The sequence below is a fragment of the Lepus europaeus genome, chromosome 5, assembly GCF_033115175.1.
Source record: "Lepus europaeus isolate LE1 chromosome 5, mLepTim1.pri, whole genome shotgun sequence".
Taxonomy (NCBI): Eukaryota; Metazoa; Chordata; class Mammalia; order Lagomorpha; family Leporidae; genus Lepus; species Lepus europaeus.
In genome coordinates, this window is record NC_084831.1 from 53,027,571 (window position 1) to 53,041,809 (window position 14,239).

Below are 14,239 nucleotides of genomic sequence, written 5' to 3' on the forward strand. Positions count from 1 at the left end.
TTGGTTGTGGTAACCTCTGCATAAGGGAAGGGCCTAAAACTCCCTGGGCCACTCTCTGTGTCCCTCCTCACAGGGCAGTGTGCTCCCTCTGCGTCTTTTCATCTGTTTTATTCCTGTTTTAATCTTGGGTGTCTGGAGCAAGAGTTGTACCACTGCAACTGTGCAGTAAATAGTTTTGGAGTGAAGAAATCCAAGTGGAAGATGGGGAAAATATGAGCAACAGAAAGAGGAAATCAAGCTTGCTTTCTTAAAGAGTCAAGAGTGCTGCTCCCCCACCCCACTCCTGCACTGAGTACCCACTGGGATTTGATTGCTGGCCAGGTCCATTGCTGAAGGCGGGGGCCCAGCCCCAACCTGTGGAGATAGGAAATCTGTGGCCTTCCTACCGCACTGCCAGGTGGAGGCCAGAGCAGAAGCCAGCCAGCAGTTCCTCAAAGGAAAAAGAAACAGGATGTGGCAGCAGCAGCAACTTGAGGGACAATAAAAAATCAAACCCAGACACTTGGAACAACATAGACCCAATACTTTGTTCCACATCCAGTGACTCATCCAACTGAACGCGGGCCTAAAACGCGTCCTAAAACTACACTCAGTTGCCCAATTGCTTCCTCTCTTGGCTTTCTTTCAGCCAGAGGTGCGGTGTCCAAGGGAAAGGTGGTTTGGATTGCTTTTTCAGCCTGCACCCGTTTGTTATTTCAGCTCCACAAAGCGCCTCAAGTCTGTGGAGGATGAAATGGACAGTCCCGGCGAGGAGCCGTTCTACACAGGCCAAGGGCGGTCGCCGGGGAGCGGCAGTCAGTCCAGTGGATGGCATGAAGTGGAGCCAGGTAAGCAGGCTGGGGCCGCTGGCAAATGGCATAGGATCAAATGTGCGCATGCGCGAAAGGCGTTCGCGTGCAGCCGGCTGAGGGTAGTAGACTTTGTCGATGTGGACAGGAGTTTGCACCCCTGTGAGAGTGTCAGTGCAGAGCTGTGATTCAGTGGAAATGGAAGACTGGTGAGAATGCCGCGTGCTTTCTGCTCTTAATATTCTCGTCTATACTGTAGTCCAGCCTTGCATTTGCCTCTGGTTTTTAACTACAGTTTGGGTTAGCATTAAGTTATGTTTAAATAGGCCTAATAAAAACCTGTCAACTGTTTTCACCTGGATTGCTATTTCTAGAAAGGAAAATGGGTTCCTTGGGCTTTAGTTTATACCTGGATTTTTACAAAAGGAGAACACTAATATTTTCTCCTGTTCCTGGGTGTCTTCAGGATTGTTTTTCTGTATAAGTGAAACAAGTATTTTTATGTCCATCGGTATAAACTCTGCAAATGGTGACTGCTCATCTAACCTCCTGGGGTGGTCTAGGCTTGGTTTTGGCGTCTTGGGAAGAATAGAAATAATTCTGATAGCAGACATTTCTTGAAATTCTTACCGGTGTCCTTACTCCATGTGAAGAATGATTCCCTCCTAGGACAGGTGAAATGGGTGGAGAGGGTGGAGTGTGAGCTCTGGAATCAGGTGGACAATGCAATCCTGACTTTAGCTCCTGCTCTACTCCGTATCTGTGGGCAAGCTCCCTGACCTTTCTGGGCCTGTGTCTCCAATCTTATAATCTGACAGCATGAATACCGCTCTCTGTGTTCCCAAGCATTAAATAAGGCAGCACACATAACCATGCAAGAATTGTACCCATCACTGAGCAAGTATGAAAAAACAAGTGTTCTCTGACTATCCTTCCTCGCCTGTCTCAGACTAATTCTGTACTAGACAGACATGCACCAAGACAATCTCTAAACTAACCCCTTCCCCTTCCAGTCTTAGCTCTGTTCTCTCCTTGCTGACATGTTCTCAAAAGCCCTCAGAGAGTGTGCCTGTGAGCCGGGAGCACAGGGAAGAAGCAGAGGTGCCGAGGCTGCTCTGTGTCCCGACTGTGCTGGAAGCTACAGGGATCGGTGTGCACGTTAGCATTCAGGGGAGCATCTGCTTCCTCCCAGCAGACCTTAGCTTTACTGTACCATAATTAAGAACAAAGCAAAGCAAAACCAAAACAGAAAACCTCAGGTCCTACTGGCTGGGTCTTTTATCTTGCTACCCTTACTCAAATGCAAACATTGCTCTTGGCCTCGCTTCTCCCTAAGTCCTGTCTCTCAGCTCACGCATTCAGTCCCTCACGCCTTCAACTGTCTTCCATGGTAGCTTTCTGGAGGAGGCCCTGTGCCAGCTTCTGGGAACCCAAGGCGGTGCAGGGAGGCCAACGCCCCTGCTTTCCAGGAACCCACAAGCACAGAGGGAAACAGGCCACATAAGCGACTGCCATCCAGGGCTGCAGGAAGCCCGGGAATGGTGATTGTAGCCTTCAGGGCCTTCTCTCTCTAGTTATCACCAGCCTAGTGCTCCCTGTGTGATGGGTCATCTGTGAAGGTCACACCTCAGCTTCACTCTGCACTTGGATCCACATCAGTTTGCCTGAAGTAGCTTGCAGATCACCCCAGGCCTAGAAGAGAATAAAAATGCTGACTGCTCATTGCCATTAATGGCATCATCAGCATGACCTCAGTAGAGTGCCAGTGAACAGTTTATGTGCTATTAAAAAATTAAAAGATATAAAACTTCTTTGAACCCTTTTAAAAAGGCTAATTAGAGCCCTAGCCAATTTACCTGCTTCAGTGAAAATCAGAATAAAATATATGTGTGGTACATTTATGCTCGAGTATTAACTGATACGTTTTTATACATATTGAAGCTGCCTTATTATTTGAATGTAAAGAAACCCCTCCAGGCTGATGCTATGGTACAGCAGGTTAAGCTGCAACTTGCAACGCCCACATCCCATATGGGCACCAGTGTGAATCCTGGCTGCTCCACTTCCAGTCCAGATCACTGCTACCAACCTGGAACAGCAGCAGAAGATGGCTCAAGAGGTTGGGCTCTTGTACCCACCCTGTGGGAACCCAGGTGATGCTCTTGGCTCCTGGCTTCAGCATGGCCCAGCCCTGGCCATTGTGGCATGAACCAGCAGATGGAAGCTCTCTCTCTGCCTCTCCCTCTCTCTGTCACTTTGCCTCTCAAATAAATAAATAAATAAATAAATCTTTAAAAAGGAAAGAAAGAAAGAAAGTCCTGCAGCATGAGACTGTGTCTGGGTCCTTCCATAGTCTTCTTTTGGCTGTGTTTGGAGGCAGTGGGGTCGGCTGAATACAGAGTACTTTGACCTAGTGACTCTGTTATTCATTGTAATTCCTCTCTGCAGGCTGTGATTCAGATGATCATAAATTTCAGCATCTGAATACCTGTATCTTTTATGGTCATTAAATAACTAGGGTTTAATGGCTGAATCTTTTAGGAGGACATATGTATATGTACTCCACACACACACACACACACACACACAGGGCTGCTTCAAAAAGTTCATGGAAAATGGAATTGACAGAGAAGTTTAAGAGCAGGTATTGGGCCCGACACTTCAGAAACTACTTGGAGTACCTGCAGTCCCATATTGCAGTGTCTCAATTCACTTCCTGGCTCCATTCTGAGTTCTAGCTTCCTGATAAGACAAAACCTGGAAGACAGCAGTGGCTCAAGTAGCAATGCCTCAAATTCCTGCCACCCGTGTTGGAGACCTGGATTGACATCCTGGTTCTGGGCTTTGGTTTCATGCAGGCATCTTAGGAGTGAACCAATGGATAGGAGTTCTTCCTGTCTGTCTGTCTGTCTCTCCCTCCCATGTTCACCTGTTAAATAAACTTTTTTTGTAAAACATAAGTTTATTTTAGTGCAAAGAATTGGAACTTTTTTCATAATATACATTTCCATGAATTTTTTGGAAACCTTTAGGTGCATGAATTTTAAAAATTTTTTATACCAAAATAAGCAGAGATCATTCCATTTTCCACAAACATACCCTCATACACACACACACACACACTCTTCTAGTAGATATCTCCTACAGTAATATTCGTCCATTGTCTACTTGGATTTCATTAAAGAAAAATGCAGTTTCATGGTATATGCTGTTGGGGCTGGAGAAGGACAGACAGTGGATAAATTTGTATTTGGCCATCTTCAACATAGAAAGTCTTAATTGAAACAGGGCCTGAGGGGACATTAAAACTCCACTGGAGGATGTTGCACATGTTCATGGTGACTTTGGTGTCATTAACTCACACCAGCCATTTTAAATGGATAATTTATGCCACCAGATGGTCCTTTTTGGGGATTTTCCATCAAGCCCAATCCCCCTTTTGGCACAGAGAACACCTTTATGTTGTTCCCACACTTATCTGGGCCTGCATGGCTTTTCCCTAGGGGTACAGTTAATTGAGTAGGAGGCTTTTAGTGGTTCACTCATGTAAATTACCTTCAGAAATATGTTGGGAATTATGTATATCTGAACGCACTGGCAGCCTCTTGGTTGCCTACGGTTGGGATAATTCTCTCAACTAAGTACTAAGGATACTTTGTTTGTGCCTCGGATGTGACACAGGAAGCAAGGCCTGTGCTCAGTCTGCACTCAGATAGCTTTGCATCTGTTTACCTGCCCCCAAATGCTTTTGAGGACACCCCCGCCAAACGCCCGCCAAAGGTTGCCAGAAGAGACAAATTTTCTTGAGCAACAGGAAGACTTTGGAAAGTAAAACAAACCAGACATGCAGTAAATTACATGGGCTCTTTCAAATGGCTTTTGTAGTATCCTGTTCCCCATTAGTTTATCTCAGCACTTTTAGTGCACAGCTCTTATTATCTGGGAAGAAGGGCAGAGGAGATTAAAGATGATGTTAGTTTGAAAACATCAGACAACCTCAGGCTGACTTTTGCTTCTCTCACAATGCTGCATTTGTTCCCTTTACTTAGTTTCATTTCCCAGTTATCTCAAAACTGAGTTAGATTTGAAGCTTTGAAGCTAATCATGCACTGATGAAATGAGTCCTATGAAATCCTAGCAAGCAAACATGCACATACCATCAGTTCTTGTTTGTGCAAATGTGAACTTGCCAAAAATCTGTTGATAGAAATAAACATGAAGGGAACCAACAGATAGGTGCCTGGATGAGGTCAATGCTATGCATGCTGACTTCACATTTGTGGTAAAGATTCTAGTTATAATTGAGCACCTACTGTGTACCATTTTTTTTAAAAGTAAAATCTTCTTTAAACTATGCAAGATACAATGATTCTGCCTCTATAGAAAGGAAAATTGAGAATCATACAAGGCTAAGTGACTTGATCAAGTCCACATGGTAGTAAATCTGTGGGTTTGAGACCCATATTTCAAATAAAATCTGACTTCAGAGTGTGAGTTTTGTCTTCCATATCCAATAACCTCTTTTATCATAAACATTCATATTTGCAACTTAAGGCCTCATGCCTGAGACTTGTATTTAAATTAAAAATATAAAGGCATCACACAAACAAGACTAGTGTCTGCAACTACTAACTGATAGAATAAAAAAGGGAGAGAACGATCCAACATGGGAAGCGGGATACACAGTAGACTCATAGAAAGGCAGATGTCCTGAACAGCACTCTGGCCTCAGAATCAGCCCTTAAGGCATTCGGATCTGGCTCAAGAGCCCATGAGAATATTTTAGGCATGGAAAACCAAGACACTCTGGGAAAAAAAAAAAAAAAAGAGGACCTAAATGAAAGATCTCTGTGAGTGAGATCCCAGTAGAAAGAATGGGCCATCAAAGAAGGAGGTACCTTTCTCTGAAGGGAGGAGAGAACTTCCTCTTTGACTATGACCTTGTCTGAATAAGATCGAAGCTGGCGAACTCAAAAGGCTTCCATAGCCTTGGCAACTCATGACTAGAGCCTAGGGAGATTACTGACGCCATAAACAAGAGTGTCAATTTGTTTAGTCAACAACAGGAGTCACTGTGTACTTACTCCTCATGTAGGATCTCTGTCCTTAATGTGTTGTCCAATGTGAATTAATGCTATAACTAGTACTGAAACAGTATTTTACACTTTATGTTCTGTGTGGTGCAAACTGATGAAATCTTTACTTAATATATATACTAAATGGATCTTCTGTATATAAAGATAATTGAAAATGAATCTTGATGTGAATGGAATGGGAGAGGGGGAGGAAGATGGGAGGGGTGCAGGTGGGAGAGAAGTTATGGGGGGGAGCCATTGTAATCCATAAACTGTACTTTGAAAATTTATATTTACTAAATAAAAGTTAAAAATATATATATAATAATATAAAACAGTAAATAAACTACCAGGAAGACCAGAAAAGTCTTCCATTTTTCTTATTCTGAACCCTTATCATACAGCCTAGGCCAGGGAAAGAACATGAGTGCACATGTTACATAATAAGTAAACAGAGAGTATTAACTGTTAACAGAGTGAGCTGTTTTCACCCATAAAATCAAATAATCCCCCGCATTCGTGTCTTGGTTCACGTAGTGTCTCATCGAGGCCCTCTATGGTCTAAAATCACTGCTGATTTGCCCTCTATCATCCAGTAATTCATATTACTGCTTTCCTCACTTCATCCCTCTTTCTATCGTGACTATTTTCTTTCTCTAGAATATACTCTCCATGAAGAGTGGGGCCGAGTCTATCTTTTCCAGTGCTGTATGGCTAGCATCCACAGCAGTGTCTAGCATATAATAGATACTAAAGAAATAGTAACTGGGGCTGGTGCTATGGCACAGTAGGTTAAAGTCCTGGCCTGTGGTGCCAGCATCCCATATGGGCACCAGTTGGAGTCCTGGCTGCTCCACTTCTGATCCAGCTCCCGGCTAATGCGTCTGGGAAGGAAGCTGAAAATGGCCCAAGTCTTTGGGCCCCTGTACCCATGTGGGAGACTCAGAAGAAGCTCCTGGCTCCTGGCTTTGAATCAGCTCAACTCCAGCCATTGTAGCCATTTGGGAAGTGACCCAGTGGATGAAAGACCTCTCTCTCTCTCTCTGTGTCTACCTCTCTCTGTGGCTCTTTCAAATAAATCTTTAAAAATAAATAAATATTACCTGATTGAATGCAGCCATAAAGCAAAGACTTTTGGTGTTCTCAGTGAAGTTTAAAGTGAATTTGCTGGGGCTGACACTGTGGCATAGAGGGTAAAGCCGCCGCCTACAGTGCTGGCATCCCATGTAGCCACCAGTTCGAGTCTGTTATGGCCTGGGAAAGCAGTATAAGTTGGCCCAAGTCCTTGGGCCCCTGCACCCACATGGGAGACCTTGAAGAAGCTCCTGGCTCCATGCTTCAGATCAGTGCAGCTCTGGCTGTTGCAGCCATCTGGGGAGTGAACCAGCAGATGAAAGACACCCCCCGCCCCCCCCCCCCCGCCTCTCTGTAACTCTGTCTCTCAAATAAATAAAATAAATTTTTAAAAAATGAATTTGCTACCAATTATAATCTCAGAGTTGATGTATAATATCTTTTCAATCTGCAGACTTTCAGACAAATCCAATTACTAGCAAATCATAAGCAAAATGATTACTAAATCTCAGCCAAAGAGCCACTAACAAGTAATAATAGATAAAATTTTGTTTCAAGTATCTCTTGCCTTAAAGCGTGTTGCTTTCAATGAACCAAACCTTTTTAATTTTTTAAAATATATTTGGGCCGGCGCCGCGGCTCAATAGGCTAATCCTCTGCCTGCGGTGCTGGCATACTGGGTTCTAGTCCCGGTTGGGGCGCCAGATTCTGTCCCGGTTGTTCCTCTTCCAGTCCAGGTCTCTGCTGTGGCCCGGGAAGGCAGTGGAGGATGGCCCAACTGCTTGGGCTCTGCACCCCATGGGAGACCAGGAGAAGCACCTGGCTCCTGCCTTTGGATCAGCGCGGTGCGTCAGCTGCAGTGGTCATTAGAGGGTGAACCCATGGCAAAAGGAAGACCTTTCTCTCTGTCTGTCTCTCTCACTGTCCACTCTGCCTGTCAATATATATATATATATATATATATATATATGTATATATATGAAATATATTTGAGAAACATAGAGAAAGAAAAGTGGAGAGATACAAACACATAGAGAACTCCCTTCCACTGCTTTATTCCCCAAATGCCCACAATGGCTTAGGACTAGGTTGCCTGAAGCTGGGAGCTGGGAACTCACTGCAGGTCTTCCGCATGTGTGGCTGAATCCAACCACTTGAGCCATCACTACTGCCTCCCAGGGTCCACATTAGCAGGAAGCTGGACTCAGGAGCCCATGGCATGTGTCAAACCCAGAGACTTCAATAGGGGATGTAGATTCCTTAGCTACTAGGCAAATGCCCACACCCTAAATCTGTCTTTTGTTACCTCTATGTCAAGAATCCCAATAGTGAATCCTTTGTAGAGCATTTTATGTAGTTTAAATACATTCCCTGGTTTACTTGTCCAAAAATTTACAGATTTTCATATCTAACTTTTCTCCAAGTGGTCTGAGAGCCTGCAACATGGCATCGCTGGGAGCTTATCAGAAACATGAAAGTGCTTCATCAGGTGTGTGGGGAAACAGAATTCAAAGATAAGTTTATTCTGGGGCAAAAACATTTTGAAATCCATGCAAAGATGTTCATGATACGCATTTCCCATAACGTTGGAGACCATTCAGTTGCAGGGACTTTAATTTTTAGCACCAGAATACTTTTAAATTGTGTTTTTCTGTGAACTTTTTGAAATCCTTTCATCCAGATTGTTAGGCCCCACCTAGACTGACGGGGTGTGATGCCTATACATGCCAGGGTTTGAGCAGCACTGACAGAGACTGGTACATGTCCAGAATTGGAAGCCATCGGAGCTTTTTTTTTTTTTTTTTTTTTTTTTAAAGAATTTATTTATTTGTTTGAAAGGCAGAGATACGAAGAGAAAAGGAGAGAGAGGGAAAGAATGTTCCAACCGTTGGCTCACACCACAAACGGCCGCAATGGCCAGGGCTGGGCCGGTCCAAAGCCAGAACTCAGGAGCTTCTTCTAGATCTCCCACATGGGTGCAGGGGCCCTAGCACTTGGGCCATCTTTCCACTGCTTTCCCAGGTACATTAGCAGGAAGCTGGATCAGAAGTGGAGCAGCCGGGACTCGAACCAGCACCTATATCAGATGCCAGCACTGCAGGTGGAGGCTTAGCCTTCTATGCCAAAGCTCTGGCCCCTACCTGAGGTTTAAATGTTGTACTCCCCAGCTTTCTTCTATATGTGATGTTGGAATGTCTCTAGGACTATGCTACATAGATAGAAATGTAACCTATTTTCAAACAAATCAGAAAAGGTTGTACTCTGGGCAACTCCAGCTACCTCAGAAGAAAGGAAATTCTTGCATTTCTGTCTCCCACACGGTTTTCCAGCTGAAGTGCCTCAGCATGTACACGGACAGCCATCACCTAGTCACTGTGATTCAAGACATGCCAAGTGGTCGAATCAACATTATGTGCCAGCTGTGTGTGGAGGGTACCAGAGTAGGTACCAAGGTGGCTCCCTCGAGTCCCTGTCTCCAAGGACAAACTCTGAATGTCCTCAAGTGTCAGTCACAGTCTGCAACGTGGGAATGGTTCTTTCTGCCTCGTCCGTCACAGAGTTAGGACAGTCACACGAGGTAGAGATGGCCGGAGTCCCTTCTGAAAGTTACTGTTCTCTGCCGGCGCCGCGGCTCAACAGGCTAATCCTCCGCCTTGCGGCGCCAGCACACCGGGTTCTAGTCCTGGTCGGGGTGCCAGAGTCTGTCCGGTTGCCCCTCTTCCAGGCCAGCTCTCTGCTGTGGCCAGGGAGTGCAGTGGAGGATGGCCCAAGTCCTTGGGCCCTGCACCCCATGGGAGACCAGGAGAAGCACCTGGCTCCTGGCTTCGGATCAGCGCGGTGCGCCGGCCGCAATGGCCATTGGAGGGTGAACCAACGGCAAAGGAAGACCTTTCTCTCTGTCTCTCTCTCTCACTGTCCACTCTGCCTGTCAAAAAAAAAAAAGTTATTGTTCTCTAATCATGTGAACGCCCTCGTTAGGGGGCTGAGGGAGCCAGACCTTACCCAGCAGTGTCGAGTGTTGTAGAGGTGACGAGAACTGTGCGGTGTGACTGTGGAATTCAGACAGCTTCCTTCAAGGGTGGCTGCTAAACTGGATCTACACTGGTGTCTTGATGTCTCCCTGCCTCTCAGTGTTGATGTATGTAAATTTCAGTTTTCTTCACCCATTTCTCCCTTAGTGGTTAGGTAGCTCTGTGTCTTTCGCTGACTGAACATAGATGTAAGAAGGTACTTAAATTTTCTCCTGTAGGAAAATACTTAGAATTCTAACATGCCTTCAAGTATATTGGGATCATGAAACTGTTAACAGACATAATTACATCATCCAGGATGGTGGAAATTCCATATAATTCGGGGAAAGTCTAAAAGTCCAAATTTGATGAGTAGTAAATTTAATTGTAGTTATTTTCTTAAATGCTTTGGAAGATAAACTTCTTCCCAAAGCAGTGACTGAGTTGTTTCATCTTTGAAAGTCAAAAATAAGTACTCTGATAGCACACCCTCATTGCCTATCACAATCATTGAGTAAAGAAACACGTTTTAAAAACAGTGTACAGACATTTGTCAAAGGCTACTTTGGTAAATACCTGATCAGCCAGTGACCCAGGGCAGTTAGCACTAAGGATCAGTGTCACCACGGCTAGGAACACAGTTGGATTTTGCACTTCTATTAATTCGTTGTAATTTTAAATATCACATGTTAGGTTCACTGGGATTCCTCATTCTGCCAGTCCTAATTTGACTGCCAGCGGTCATTTACCAGTTGTAAGAGTGGAGGAAGTTCACCACCTTCTACTTCTAGCTGAGACACAGAGGAGGCCCATTATCAGTGCCAATAAAAAGGCAGCCGACTGATAACAATAGTGCATTGATCATGGACACTCTGCTGCACTAGCATATATTAGGGAAAATGATTAAATCTCCCACTGTCTCCTGCTGTAATGGGAACAGTCACTGTTACAGAACATTGCCATAGGATCAATGTCTCAGCTTTTCTTCTGCATTTATGGAGCAGTGGGAAAGCATCATTCTGTGACAGCATCGTCTTCCATTATCTCTTTAGTATTGGCACCTGCTCATTAGAGACTGGTACCCCAGGGAGTGTTGGTACAGCAACAAGGGACCTGTTTTTAAATGACCCTTCTTTAACATAGAAATTTCACCCACACAAGATGTTCTAACAGGAAAATTATATTACAGGATGAGCACCCTACCCACGCTTCAAAAATGTCTTTACCTTCCTTATCCAGACTATTTTTAAAAAAACATTTATTCATTATTTATTTATTTATTGAAAAGTCAGAGCTGCTGAGAAGGAGGGAGAGATAGAGAAAGAGATCCACCATCCAATGATTCAATCCCCAGACAGCTGCTACAACCAGGGCTGAACCAGGTTGAAGTCAGGAGCCAGGAGCTTTCATCCTGGTCTTCCATGTGGGGCTGAAACACTTGGGCCATCTTCCCAGGCCACAGCAGGAAACAGGCGCCCATATTGGATGCTGGGGGTGCAGGCGGCAGCTTCACCTGCTGTGCTTCAACCCTGGCCACCTGACTGTCTTTTTAAAAAAAAATTCTATCTGTTCTTTAGAAATTTATTTGAAAAGGATTGGGGAAGGTGGTGTGGGGAATACAGGAAGGGGATAGAGACAGAGAAAGAGCTTTCATTACCCGGTTCCTGTCCCAAATAACCTGCAACAGCCATGCCTGGCCCAGTCTGAAGCTGGGAGTCTAGAACTCAGCCTAGGTCTCTTGTGTAGGTGGGTATAGGTGGTAAGGACCCAATAACAGTGCACCCAGAAAACAGTTTTCTGACTTGTGAATTTCAGAATTGGGTAGAATTAAAATGAAAGAAGAAAGAAAAGACATACTAAGAATTTGCTCTGGTGTTTTCCTGTATCTAATAAATATTATTAAATATTTGGAAATCTCAAACAGAAGGTAGTGTTAGCCTCTGATATAAGGAAAAGTACTTAAATATCTGTGTTATTTTATACTATTCTATGAATACAAATGTAGATATATCATAAGCTCAAGTAATGCCACAGTTAGCAATTAAGATATATTTGATTGTATTCTGTCACTGGAATGCTGCTGAAACTTTAAACATAACTGTTTTATAAACAATAGTAATAGCACTGAATATGGGCCACACATTATTCTAAGCTACATGTATACATACACATACACACATCCATTTAAATAAGGGTACTTCAGAAAGTTCATGGAAAATGGAATTAAAAGATAAGCTCAAAATAGGGCAAAATTTTTTTGAATTCCACACAGTTTCTTATAACATGCATTTCCCATGAACTACCATCTTGCATGGATTTTGAAACATTTTTGCACCAAAATGGATGTATCTTTTAATTCTATTTTCTATGACATTTTTGAAGTACCTTCATATATATGTGATGTGCATACATATGTATATATGTATATTATGTACATATATTTAATCTTAAAAAGTGTTTCTGATTTCTAATAATAATATTTCCAGAATTATTTCCCTCTATTACATGTTTTTAATTTTTTTCCTGCATACTAATAACACTGTTTAAATGTTAAATAACTGAGTATAAAACAACCAGTTTATATGGAAATAAAGTTCCATCTGTGACGGCCAAAAAAGCTTGTTAATACTGTGAAATAAGGGGTTTTTACATGGGGAATGGAGGAGAAAGGCAGAAAGAAGTCCTTGGGCCCACATAGGTTGCAGGAGTCAGTCACCTCTCTGCCTGTGCAGTTGCGGTTTCTGATGGGGCTGCACTCCCAGCTGCCTTCCTGCTTGACAGAGGATTACAATCCTGCTGATAGTGATAAATCAGCTCGATCCATCCAACCATTCAGGTACTTCATAAACTCATCAGGTAATCACAGACGTAGCACCCACTTCAAGACGATGGGGGAGTGACATCATGGAAGATTATGAGAAATGTTCCCATCCATAGAATGAACCAGAGGCTTGTACCTGATGGATTCCTAAACAACACACCAAGTACTGCAGTGGGAAGAGTTCTTGCCAGTACCCGGTCAGAGAGCCTGTCTCCCAAATGTGAGAAAACTTTTGGAATAAAAAAGTCACTTTATTCCATACTATGTCTTAATGAAAAATCAAAACTGAGACAGAATAACTGAACCCACTAAATACAGTGTTTTGGTTGCCCATGACACCTTTGGATGTAAAATACAGCTTACTTTGGTTCTCAATTTTCTGCTCTGTTTGGAGTGAGGGCCTCTACTTTCGGTCCAGCCCCTTCAGCCTACTCTGGAAACTGGCTTTGCAGACAGCTGTGAGTGTTTTATCCAGACAATGCTCCCTCGCGGCTGTTTCAGTGTGGTCTAAGCATCTTACTGTTCTTCATGCTGAAGAAACATTCCAGTGTCCAGAGATCTTCCACCAGAGAGGCTACTGTGTACTGAGACATAGTTTAAAGTTTTCATTTGCATAGCTGGAAACACACACAAGTCATGAGAAATTCAAGGAATGGCAACCCAATATCCATTTCTAATCTGAAGTGTCCTCTGCAGTGCCAGATTATACTGCCGTGTTAGCCAGCCCAACCCAGAAACCACTTAACCGTGATTAGCTTCCAAGATTAATGAATTCTGGGATATCACGATGCCTCGGGACTTAATACCAGTCAGAATTTGCCATCTGTCTTGCGGCCATTTCCTGAAGCCAGCCGAGGAAAAGGCTGACCAAAATGGCTGTGCAGCTCTTCCCACACTGTGACAGTCTTCAGGGACTCACACAAGCAGCACCCCATGTTCTAATGTCACAATACACGTGTAAGGATTAAAAGTAGCATGGGATTTTTAAGAATGCTTTTCAGGGCCAGTTATTCTTTGATATTTATCGCTTCATGGTGGTGACACCTGCTTCTAATTTTAAGAATTCTTTCTTCCAGTGGGTGACTTTTTTTTTCCTTCAGAAATCTTATCCTCAAAAGACTTAACTAGTAATTTCTCTCCTTTTGATATGTTTGATGTTTTTTATGAGTTTGTTCATCAGCATCTAAACCTTAACATGTGTTTAGTTAAAAAAAAATATTTTAACACATAATATTATATGGGGAGTCACAAACATTTTTGTCCTGACCACACATTTGGAGACTTTTGCAATGATATGATTTATTACAAACATCATTATCTGTCACTTGGCCTACTTGTTAGTAGTCTTAAGTTGACAACTGCCAGAGACACAGATAAACTCTTCCCATGAGAGGGGCCCAGTGAGGAGCTGACATCCAGTACCCATATTAGGCTGTCTTTCACCTTGGAGGACAGCATTGGTGGAAGCTG

At 43.5% G+C, this 14,239-nt stretch overlaps 1 protein-coding gene across 3 annotated transcripts in view; it reads left to right on the forward strand.

Annotated features, from left to right (window-relative positions):
* NFIA (nuclear factor I A) overlaps positions 1-14,239 on the forward strand; it is a 394,118-nt gene that overhangs the window by 277,453 nt on the left and 102,426 nt on the right. For all 3 annotated transcript variants that reach the window (XM_062191435.1, XM_062191437.1, XM_062191436.1), the window contains exon 6: positions 700-827. In XM_062191435.1, coding sequence (XP_062047419.1) covers positions 700-827 — 128 coding nt within the window. The remainder of the gene's footprint in view (positions 1-699; positions 828-14,239) is intronic.